The sequence below is a fragment of the Cibotium barometz genome, chromosome 66 (assembly GCF_041138505.1).
Source record: "Cibotium barometz isolate CiBa-2024 chromosome 66, ASM4113850v1, whole genome shotgun sequence".
Lineage (NCBI taxonomy): Eukaryota > Viridiplantae > Streptophyta > Polypodiopsida > Cyatheales > Cibotiaceae > Cibotium > Cibotium barometz.
The window spans coordinates 8,275,401-8,287,825 of NC_141111.1; the positions used below are offsets into that span (position 1 = coordinate 8,275,401).

The 12,425-nt window shown below is 41.1% G+C and overlaps 1 protein-coding gene across 1 annotated transcript; it reads left to right on the forward strand.

Moving 5' to 3' along the window:
* The first annotated feature begins 4,158 nt into the window (after positions 1–4,158).
* LOC147602731 (uncharacterized) lies at positions 4,159–10,799 on the forward strand. Its single transcript, XM_086797504.1, has 3 exons — positions 4,159–5,154; positions 6,284–6,689; positions 7,786–10,799. Exons 1-3 carry the CDS (start codon positions 4,977–4,979, stop codon positions 9,374–9,376), a joined length of 2,175 nt encoding a protein of 724 aa, XP_086653630.1. The 5' UTR covers positions 4,159–4,976; the 3' UTR covers positions 9,377–10,799.
* Positions 10,800–12,425: the final 1,626 nt, after the last annotated feature.

Sequence of the window (12,425 nt, forward strand, 5' to 3'; positions counted from 1 at the left end):
ACTGACAGTTCGGTAGTCCTTACTGACAGTTCTGAGCCACGTTTTCATATTTTATTATTTTTGAGACCTTTTAGGAGAGAAATAAATCGAAAAATAGTGAATTTCTTACAGGGTCCCAAAATGAGCTCCCTTTTTTCCTAATGTGTGTGGGTTGATTGTCCAATTCATCGCTTCTATTAGGATGCCCCAGATATGGCTATCCAAGATTCAATCGAGTTCCTCAACACGACCTAAAATTTTGCAACATTTCAAGGGAGAAAAGGAAGTCATGCAGTAGTGCCACAAGTACAATGAGTCTCATATGAAGGGCCTTGATTTTGACCTTAATCTTGATTCTACACTACACCAAATATATGGACTTTTTGCCAAGATTGAGTTTTTGGAGACCTTCTACATGTGTTTTTAAAACATTTCTTCTGAAATCATCCTCTCAGGCTATAGCTTTGTGTTCACCCACAGTAATGGTAAACCTCTTCACCAACGATTAAATATGGTGCAACACTTCCACCAGATGTGGTCGTCCATGAAGATAAAGTGAAGACCTTCATATCAACGCACCCAAATTTCTTACCTTTCAAGTGTGATAGAAGCAAGTCTAGGCAAGGGGATTGTTAACTCTTTTTTATACACCTAAAATCATTGCCTCTAGCCTTAGTTGTATCCACCTTATGTATAGTCCATAGAGACCACTAATGTATTGAAGCTAGCCCCACCACAACCACAAACCTTATATATATGGGTAGAAATAGGAATTGGCAACCCACTTAAGTTGGGTGGATTATCAAAGCCCTCTTGTGTATATATACAACTTTTGATGATGTGAATAGGGGAATTCTATCATTTCTTAAGCACAAAGTTTTCTTCTACTCTTGTGCATGCTTGTGTGTGTTGATGGTGTGTATGGAGTGTGCATGTTTTCTTGTTTGAGTGAGAGAGTTATTGAGCATGATTGTAGGAAGAGGGTGGTTCAAGCTTCCTAGCTTAACCATTATCTTTTGGTAAGGATTTCTTAATTGATTATAGAGTAGAGGAAGGTCTTGAACAAGAGGGATTAACACACCTCTTAGCTTCTTTAGCCTCTCCAAATGGATTTCCATGATCCAAAATAAGTCGTCTAACCACACTAGCATTATGATTCCTTTCTAGAGAGCAAGACTCAGTTCTTGACATGAACACGTGACCCCTCCTTTTTTGGGAAAAGGATAGAACTACCAAGAGCATCAAATGTCCTTACGAAAAAGACACCGATGATAAAGGGAGATTAGACAACTACCTTTTATAGAATAACATAACCTAAGACATAGCCTAAGGCAACTAAGAAGAAAAACAAAGTAGACTAGTAAATCAATATTTCCATATAATCTCAAGGCCCAACATCTTGCAAATAGCCTCCACATAATAAAGGGTTATCAACTGGTGATAAGAACTCCTTGTAGTATCTCTGACCAATCTCAATCTCCCCAATGCAAAAATCTAACCCTTGTCACTTCAAACTGGAAGGGGAGTTGTACCTGTACGAACATGTTTTATAGCTTAACACCTCCTTTTCTTGCAGCTAAACACATTTAGTAATTATAAGTGCTTAAAATCATTTTTCACTTTATTTCTACAAGTGTCTTGATTATTAGTGTGAGGACATTCATGTCACTTCAAAAAGTGGACACAAAAGCATGGTAACAAAGTATATTGTTCCTCTAGAGAGTTTTATCATGTCACTATGATGTCTTTTGACATGTATAATGAGAACATGAAGAGTTGTTCAAGTGTGTGAACTTGCATGGCACAACTTAGGATTTGTTATGAGATGCAAATAATTGATTACACACTGATGTGATGTGGGCAACAATCGACATCATGGTGATGTTTAACTTCTCCACTTTTCCCTTGAACAAAATTCATGCTCACCTACCCATGTAGGTGCACATATGCATGTAGATATAAAGATACATACATACATACATATGTACACAACAAAATTCATACATATGTACACATACATACATATGCACACTTCCCTACTTCCTTTGCACAAAATTTATGCTCACCTACCCATGTAGGTGCAGATGCACATGTATATATAAAGATGTGCATGTGTGTGTGCACACACACACAGACATATGTATGTATGTATGGGGGGGGAGAGAGAGAGAGAGAGAGAGAGAGAGAGAGAGAGAGAGAGAGAGAGAGAGAGAGAGTTATTGTGTTCTTGATTAAGAGCACAACATTGTACGAGATTCAACCGTATGAGTAAGGAAAGGTGAATACTTCTTGATTAAGAGCACAACATTGTAAGAGATTCAACCGCATAAGTATGGAAAGGTGAATACTTCTTGATGACATGACAAGACCTATCTAATTGGCATGAAGCATTTGGGAGCATTTCCAATAAGGAATTCTTTCTTTGAGGTAAGTGTATGAGAAGGGTGAACATCACATGCATATTCTTATTGTATAATTCTAGATATATGAAATTGACAAGGGAATGTTGAGGAGGAGGAGGAGGAGGAGGAGAGGGAGGGGGATTTTCTAGGGAGAAAAGGATGGTGGGGCTAGGGAAGGCATGAGACTCAAGAGAGTCCATGCTTTCATAAGTGGTTGGAAAAAAGTTAAGAGCCTAAGACATTAGTTGTCAAACATTTAGTCAGAAAGGTGGCCTTATGGATGGCCACGTAGGTGGATTGATGAGTGGGCAAACATCTACCTCTATAGAGAGCGGTTGAATAAGAAGGCCCTAATAGTAGGTTTCAAATTATTTTTTTTCTAAAGGTTATATTTTCTTTATTGATCTAGTGGAAAAGGAATTTAGTATATTACCATGATACCACATGGTTTCTTCTTTGTGAAATCACTTTGGGGCTAATCATGAAACTCACTTTGAATAGCATAAGGTAGGCATGCTCTTATTGGAAGGCAACTTGCCCGTTGAAACAAACAACATAGATTAGAACCATAAGTGTATCAAGCTCAACTTGAGAATATTAAAGGGAAATGGATTGGCCCTATACTTCATGCCTTAGGGAAAAAAGAGAGAGAGAACACAAAAATATGATCTATGGGAAAGCTCCTATTTTATCAAGGTAGCTTTGATTTAAAAAGTGAAGATATTATAATAGAGAGTCAATGCATTTATAAACTTACTTGGTAGCTAATCATTCAACTACTCATGAAATCATCATCAATGAAGAACCTTGTGAACCAAAAACTTAGTAACTCATGAGATCACCTTTAATGATGAGGAACCTTGTGAACCACAGGTTAGTGCAAATGCTTATTTTTAGATCATTGAAAGAAAACCATCATGTGATGGACAATCAATCCTTCCTTCAATTGTCATCAAGGATAGGTGAGGAAAAAGAAGTCTAAGAGGAGTTAATAGACATCCTTCGTTCATTGATCATCAAGAATAGTTAAGGAAAAAGAAGTCAAAGAGGAGTAGTAAAAAACACCTTGAGGTGGATGAAGTAACCATGATAAGACAGTTTTGACTTTGTTGCAAAGCTATGTAGAAAAACCCCACAATCATGAAAGGCGATATGGATTTAAAAAGGGATTGAAAGGGGGACCCACACTTATGAAAGGTGATGTGGATTAAAAGGAGTTGAAAAGGGGGGTGGGAGTCCCAGTGTTAGAAATAAACTTTTTCTCTAACCAATGAAAAAAAGGATGACCTGCAAGCCCAACCGGTTTTTATTTGAAAAATGCATCAATTAATCGATTTAATACCTAGAACTTCAAAAATTGGAATCTTTAAATTCAAGGTAGGCAAAGTTATAACCAGTTTTTGTCAATTTGAGCTGTGATAATTACACTAAAGGACGGTTTTTTTCTAAGACTGATAATTACACTAAAGGATGGTTTTTTTCTGACACTGGGTGGGACAGGGGTGATGAGGTAAGCTAGGTTGTCTTTGCTTGGAGTAGCATGATTCCCACCAAAGGGTGTGTGTGTGTGTGTGTGTTTGGGGGGGGGGGGGGGGGGGGGGGGGGGGGGGGGAATGTGTGTGTAAGGTGTAGGTTGATGATTCCTTTTCAAAGGGGCCAAGAGGAGGGGAGAAGAATACAAGGCCAAGAGGACAAAAGCTTGAACCCAAAAAAAAAAAAAAGTCTCCTCTAAGTTCTTCCCACTACTATATACTATAGCTTATAATGCTACAAAATTATTCAATTTTTTCTTAGATTCTTCTTGTTGAAGTTGCTATTTTTTTTTTAATTGTTTTTGTAGCCCTTGTTTTCGTCGTCTTTCTCATCATCATCACCATCATCAATCAAAGAAGGGGAAAAAAACAAGGTGTTTTTTCCCATCGTCGCCTTGTGCAGAGCAATGGTTATGGAGTAGTTGCAAACTTTCCCCAATTTCCATGGAGGAGCTGTTAAGGTCCCCTCACTCCTCTCCTCTCTCACTGTTTTGTTGCTGCTCCAGACAGCACACGCCAATCTATCTTTCACTCGTTGCTTGATCATCTCCGCAGTTAGAGTGAAAGCAACTAACGCTCTTCTTAATCATGTACCAATAATTCCCTAATGGAGTCTTGATCAGTATCTTCTGCTCCCTTTTGCATGGATCTAGCCTCTCTCTCTATATCTGCACTTTGACCGCTCCATCAAGCTTCAAAACAGTAGATCTGTTGGGATCGTGAACTCGTTGATATAATCGATCCTGTGTGATACAGCTGAAGCAGACTCAGTGTGCCCCCTCCTATTGCAATTGGGTTCTTCCTAAGCATGCCCAAATGACAGAACTCAGCAGACTACTAAACCTCTGCTAATCCCTTTCTTAGAGAAATGAAGGAAAATTGGTAGTTGCACGATTTGGATTAGCAGTAATTTTCAATCGTTTTTGGTTTTCCGCTCAGTTAACTTGTGAAGAGGGGTATACTTAAAGATTATTCGATCTGGGCATTTGTCGGATAGCTTGATTAACCGGCGTTGAACTTTGTAGCTGAGCTGAGAGTCTAATTAATCGCACTCTAACCCGCCATGTCTTCTCCTGATTCCGGGGAGATTAGTGGGTCTTCAGGAGGGTTGATTAACAGAGGTCATGATAATTCAGATTTGCAGCATACTAATCATGATCATCCGGTCATGAGTACTACTAGCTCCGGCCAACCGCAGCCTGCAGCTGCCAAAAGGAAGAGAAATCTGCCAGGCACACCAGGTAATTAAAAAGAGAAACCATTTAATATCGGAATCCCCCACACTTTTCTTGCCTCATGGTTTAACCTTATTGCCAAGAGAATTAGAATAAGAACCGAAGAGGAATGGAGTACCTAAACGATGATGAATAGAAAATTAGAGAGTCTAATTAAGAATAATCCTTAATTATCCGGGAAATCAAAGTACACAAATTTTCATATCTCTATTTAGGAGCCCTTTATAAGTAAAGTAATTACATGCTTGATTAGATATAATTGTGGGCTTTTGTTTTTTTTAATCTTTTGGTAATCACTTAAGCAGCGCAGGATTTGATGGCTTTCTTGATCACTGTGATGGCAAGTTCATTGCATTCTTAGCACTCTCATATTTTCTGCATTTGGCAGCACTGACTTGCACTTACATGAACCTATGAAAATTACGCACTTTGAAGGGCTCTTTTCGCTGAGGTGTTCTTAATTATTTTTTACATCTGACTTTCTTAATTATTATTTTTAGATTTGGCAAATGTAATCAGCTGAGCTAAAAGCACTACAAAATTACAAATATATGTTTGTGATTATTTGTGCGCTAATTAATCTTCATTTATCATTATTTAATTAGTTATCTGGGATAGGTACCATGCATCACCGACATTTTACTGTTTTACGTAAGCTTCGTCACCGACTTTTCACGTATGTGATTGATTTTTTTATTCCAAATTTCGAAAATTTAATTCTACAGCGTCTCAATTGCCCAAAATTTTAGACAATCTGACGACTAATCATTCACTGGGATGGCTTGTTTTGCACGTTTCTGGACTTAATGTGACAATTAGGTTTTCCCTCCTGCACTAATCAGCTTAATCACCGTGTAGTCAGTCCTCTTGAATGGCTGTTTTTCCATGATCTCTGAGCAGACACAAAATTGAAAGTGGGTTATTTATTCCGGCTAATGGTGATTAGAAACCGGGTTGACTTCAATCGATTCGATTAAGATAACCGGGGCAATGGGCGATAATTTAATGGTAATTAGTACTTGGGTTGCCCAGTTCCGAATGGATTAGGGAGTGTTTCGACTCTTGCAGATCAGGGATTTGATCTTGAGTTGATTGTGTAATCTTATTATCAGCTTGATTGTGCTGGGCTGTGTAGATCCGGATGCGGAGGTGATAGCACTGTCACCGAGGACGCTGTTGGCGACGAACAGGTTCGTGTGCGAGATATGCAACAAGGGGTTTCAAAGGGACCAGAATCTGCAGCTTCACAGAAGGGGGCACAATCTGCCATGGAAGCTGAAGCAGAGGACGGGGGGCAAGGAGGCGCCGCAGCGGAAGCGCGTGTACGTGTGTCCGGAGCCCAGCTGCGTGCACCACCACCCCTCCCGTGCCTTGGGGGACCTCACGGGCATCAAGAAGCACTTCTGCCGCAAGCACGGCGAGAAGAAGTGGAAGTGCGACAAGTGCTCCAAGCGCTACGCCGTCCAATCCGACTGGAAAGCCCACCTCAAAACCTGCGGCACCCGCGAGTACCGCTGCGACTGCGGCACCCTCTTCTCCAGGTATAATAGCTATAAACCCTGCATGCAGTCCTCTCTAATCACGCCTGCTTAATCAGTACATAATCACCCACTTAATCAGCCTCTTATCCAGGGCTCATCATGTTCTATCACTGCACAAATTTATATCTTCTCTCGAGTCAAATACCTAAGATCAGACATGGGGCAAAAATATTTCTCCATGAATTTAGTGATCATCTAAGATGAGTGCACAGGAAAAACAAATCCATGCACATAAAATGCCTAAGATCAAGTGGTGGGGGGATCCAATGAATTCAGTGTTTATCTAAGAGAGCACTGGATAAAGAGGTAGTACACATGCAAGTACACCACGCAGCGTTATAAAAAGGAAGAACATGCATATTGTAGAAGTTGCCCGTGCATTGATGAATCAAAAAGAAAGGCCTCGTTACTTTTGAACTCAAGTAGTACCAACTATAGTTTACATTATGAATAGAATCCCCACTGCAACAGTTCATGGCATGATGCTTGAACACAAGCTTGGGCTAATTATGCCTCACATCTCATAGGGCTAAAATTTATCCTTAATCAGTCTCCGATCAGATCTCAATTCACAGGGCTGATTAGATCTCTGTGTTTCACATCCTACGGAGCTAAAACTAAGCCTTAATGATGATATATCTCATACAAGGATAATTATGCTTCACCTCCCAAGACTTGTTGCCTGTCACATACATTCCATGCTGAATTTTGCTCTCTGAATTTTTGTTGCTAAAAAAGCTGAATACATTCCATTCCATCAAACAGGTTGAGAAAATGGGTATCACATACTTGGCTGTTGTGAATTTCCTTTAACAGTTAGTTTGTGCTGTGAGTCTTTACTTAATGCTGATGTGAGTGTTTACTCAATACTGATTATTTCATTGCTAGACCAATATTAAAGAAAGTAACCAGAAGCATGTTCTTTGGCATCTAGTGGAAGATCTTTCGTTTATTCACTGCCCTTTGATTGAATGCTTTGCTTACTTCAGTTCTCCATGATGTTCTATATACATTGATATGATGCAATTATACTCATGTTTTTGATGAATATTGGTGACTTACTAAATCGATGATACACTAATGTCTGTGAATGCAGGAGGGACAGCTTCATCACTCACAGAGCCTTTTGTGATGCCTTGGCTGAAGAAAATGCAAGAGTAACAGCCCATAGGCAGGGTGACCAGGGTGGTGGTGGTCGTCACAATGGTCCATCAGGGGGAATGGATGCTGCCGCAATAGGGGCACCCTCCCCTCCACAGGGAGCTAACTCTCAACTAAGTGGGGGTCCAACGGATGCCGTACCTTCATTCTCAGAAGTTTCAAAGCCTAGCATGCCTGAAAACATGTCTGATTTCCCATTGACAGAAAGTGGAATTGCCTCATTGTCATCCCAGTGGATTCACGGTGCATCATCTTCGGCGGCACCAAGTAAAGGCTCCAGTTTATCTCTCTGGTTGGGTACAGGCCCAGGGCCAGGGCCAGGCCCACCTGTTGCTGTACCCACCATGAAGGGGGGCCTCATGATGTCAAGCTCGAGGGGAATGAATGATGGGGGAAACTCTGGAGTCACAGGCTCATCAGAAGTGCATAATGATGCAATGCATCCTCACAGGTTGGATAGTGGTATGGTGCCTTTGTCCACCAGCGGTAGTGCAGGTGGCATGCTGGCAAATCTATTTGCCTCAGGTAATAATGGATATTCAGGATCCCAAGGCTCAGGGATCGGCGGTGGCCACAATGCAAACAATGCTGTGGCCGGGATATCGAGCTTTGCTGGCATGATGAACCACCTTGATAGAGGTAGGTTTGGTAGCAGCTTTGGGGGCAGTTTGCCATCAACATCTTCCATGTTCAATCAGCAACAACATACAGCTATGGCTCAATTGTCAGCAACAGCTTTGCTTCAAAAAGCTGCCCAGATGGGTGCCACAGCAAGCAGTCCATCTCTATTTCGAGGGTTTGGCATGGGAGCAGGCGATTCAAGCACGATGGCACGTGGAGGGGGAGGGGGATCAGCAAGGCAAGGCACAAGGCAAGACCAGGGAAGACCTGGACTTAGCAGCATCTTCTCGTCTGCAGCTATGCCTTCTTATCCATTGATGGGGCAGGCTGGGGATCATTCATCAAACAGCCAAGGAACAAGAAACTCCTTGGGCTCCTCCTCTATCCTGGGACAGGGAAGAAGTAACGAAGCCTCAGGAGTTCAAGAGTTTATCAACTCTTTATCAGGAGGAGCTGGGCTATTTGGACGTGGGTTAGGCAATCCTCCCTCTTTACTTGGATCATCCAATAATGATCATGGTAAGGGGTACACACAGCAACATGCAGAAAGTCTCAAGCATCAAATGATTGGGGAGAAAACACAAGATTCTCAAAGCAGAATGTTTCATGGGAGGTCTCATTTCCAACTTGGGACATTGAGAGGTGGTGGCAGTCTTGGTGGGCCAGAGAGTGGTGAGGATGGCGGTGGTAAGACTACACATGATTTCCTAGGTGTGGGAGGAGTTAGTGGGATGGCAGGGGCTACCACAGGCATGGGCAGGACGCTCTCCCAGAAGGATCTAGCAAGCATCACCTCACTAAGTTCAGGAGTATGCAGAGAGCATTTCCCTTATCAAAACAAGAATCTGAAAACCTTAGGAGCAAGAGGGCAGTCCCCACCAGGAAAATCATTCGATAGCTCCTAAGTGCATGCACAGATATATTTTAACGAGCAAGGCGAGGAATTGGATGGTTAAGATTGCCCATCCTTCCTTGACAGATGGAGGGTTTGCCTGCCCATCCCTGGCTGATGGTGGCCAGCCGGAATCAGACATGAAGAATATTTGCCTGCCCTCTATTGACTAGGGTGGGAACTTCTTTGTGTAACTAGCCTTAGTAGGCTGTACAATGTGGGGACTTGTGTAACCAGCCTCAGTAGGATGTCTGTACAAGGACGCTAATTTTTGTCATGGTTGGGGAACCACCCTCTCAAAGGCTTGATGGAGGGCTGAAGGGGCCCTCTAGACCCAGTAGCTTTTTGAATCTCCTATGTATCAACTACCAGCTAGAGGCAAGAGTAGACATGCTTTTTCTTTTTCTTTTGACCCTTGAGTTGTTTTTTTATGGGTTGCTGTTTTGGAACCTACCCTGTGAAGCATCAACTGAGGAGAATGTGTGTTTCAAGTTAGGCAATGTGTAAAGAAGAGGAAACTGTTATCCAGAAGGCTTATCTTGCTTGTACATTAAAACTCATGATAGATGGATTCAAGGCTAGACATACAACTCACAAAGCAAGCAGGCCTGTCATTTCCTGTACGTTGAAGCTCATTGAAGACCTGGAGCAGCTCAAAGGAATACAAGCCCTTGTTCTTAATGCAAGAGTACAATGTATGGGCTAGAATCACAACCAAGAAACGCATACTTGTATCTGCAATGTTGTGTCAGTGTTAGCACTTGGGTGTACACTACAAATGCTTGGTGATCGGGCTCGTCTTCATTTGGCCATTGGCATCTAGATGGTTGCAAGAATCTAGCTCATGAGATAGCAACATAAAGTACAAACCTGACATATTGTATGTTTGACCATGTGGCTTGTTTATGGTCTTGTTGAAAGCAAGGTGGATTTGGAAGGGCATGCATATCATGCAAATGAAGGACATATAGTCTAGAGTGGGAGAGACATTCTTGACCTTGCTCAAAATCTTGCTATAATCTCTACCTTGATAATGACATGAGAACCTTGGAGGCACAAGCATAGAAATTCTTGCACAAATGAGTTCACTTACAAAAACGTTGGGTGAGTGTACTCAATGTTGTTCCCGGTTGGCACCTTCTTAGCTAAGAGAAACATTGCACCTGCCTCTTGGAAGAGGTGTTCTCATTGCCAAGAGATTGTTATTCATTTGTTATGGAGATGCCCCTCTTCTCGTGCTCTCGTGGACAGACTATCAGGGCACTTGAGAGTGCGATTTCTTAACAACAACTTCAGGAAATTCTTCTGGATGTTTGGGCGCCTTTCTTCACCTTTGCCAGATTACACAATTTTCCTTTCGTGTCCTAGATATTGGGCTTTGTGGATGATTTACCATGCACGAAATCAATTGATTTTTTGCCATGAGGAGATCATATGCTTCGCTTTTTCCAGGAGGTCTCTTTACCTTTCACTCCGAGATTCTTTTGACCTTGGAGATCTTTCCTTTCAAGAGTTGGAGGTGTTTTCCCACTGTTTTTGATATCTGAGTAGTAGTTGTCCCACCTTGGGATAGCTATGAATGCACCTTACATTCCTTAATGAAGCAATGGTTTCACAAAAAAAAAAAAAAAAAGAGTGTGCTTCATGTTGCACAATGTTTATTGTATTGTGACTGTGCACAACATTAACACTCTTTAAAAAAGCATTCTCAAAATAGCTCACAAAATTAGAACCTTGTCTTCCTCAAGAGCCTTGGCATGAGGTCAAAGAACCCCCTTCAGCTTCTCTTAACACTAACTATCACAAGGAGAGAAATTGTCATCTTTGACATCTCCTCCCACCACTCCTCCTATGCATTCATCATCATCGAGTCCTCATCACCATGTATATGGCTCTGAAGAGAGATTACAGACTTGCATGGCATCATAACACTACACATTGTGAATCAACAATTAATGACATTAAGGCATGGTCATACTTGGCACATTAAACAAGGGAGAAAAATTTTCGCAAGCTTTTTCCTTCGAGCTGTTTTGAGACTGCTTTTTTAAAGTTTTAGTGGTGTGCATGAATCACAATACAATAAATCGAAAATACCATCCAAATATGTTTTAAAGAGTTTTAGTGGTGTGCATGAATCACAATACAATAAATCGAAAATACCATCCAAATATATATAAGAGGTGAATTTCTTGTGCTCACACTAAGAGGATTTAATTTTTGTTATGGCTTACACAACCTCTTATAAGATTGCTCAAACCCTAAGCTATGCTTACCTTAACTTGTTGTAGGGACTTTCCGATTATCAAGCTCTTATCTCTTGAAGACTCCAAGCTCCACTAGTTGGTGCTAGTTTCTTCTCCTCTGAACTTCTCTCCTTGTTGTCACTTGAGCTCCACATATACCTACTACAAGGGCTTCCACTCCTCTTATGTTTACTCACTCTCACATAATAACCAAGAGGCACATGCACCAAGAATCATACACTCTACTCTCAACTCTCTCTCACACATAAGACTAGAGCACACGAAAGCAAGAAAACAAGCAAGACTCAATTAGCACAAAGAGAGATTGTGTCTTTAATTATGAGAAAAATTTACATATAAATATATGGCCCTTATTCACACTTGGGAGCCCAAAAACTTATTGTAAGCTTGGTCTTTGGCCAAATTTTTTCATAATACAACATTTTATAGTGCCGTTCATGACACTTATTATAAGCAGTCCCTCATGTGTAGAGAAGATATGTTGAGTTAACTCAAAATAGGGTTAACCCCCCCTACCTGATGTAGATTCCATCCTCGTAATCTTTACTTTTTAAAGGTATTTTATCCTATGAAGATTAGAACAACATCTTTCTTTGGTCCTTTGTTGAGATCAAACTTCATGCGTTCTCTACTAAATGTATAGAAATAATCATCATGTTGAACTATGAGGACTATTAGCAGCTTGAAGAACCTTACTGTTACCACAACTGCTAGATCTGGAAGCTTTTATTATTGTGAGCACATATGTAATTGTGCTACTATGCTGCAGGCTTAAGCTTTCAAAGGCGTTATGTT

Coding starts and splice junctions, on each gene's coding strand:
- LOC147602731 (XM_086797504.1), top strand. CDS start 4,977: ATGTCTTCTCCTGATTCCGGGGAGATTAGTGGGTCTTCAGGAGGGTTG. Junction 5,155..6,283: donor AAATCTGCCAGGCACACCAG/GTAATTAAAAAG, acceptor TGGGCTGTGTAG/ATCCGGATGCGGAGGTGATA. Junction 6,690..7,785: donor TGCGGCACCCTCTTCTCCAG/GTATAATAGCTA, acceptor CTGTGAATGCAG/GAGGGACAGCTTCATCACTC.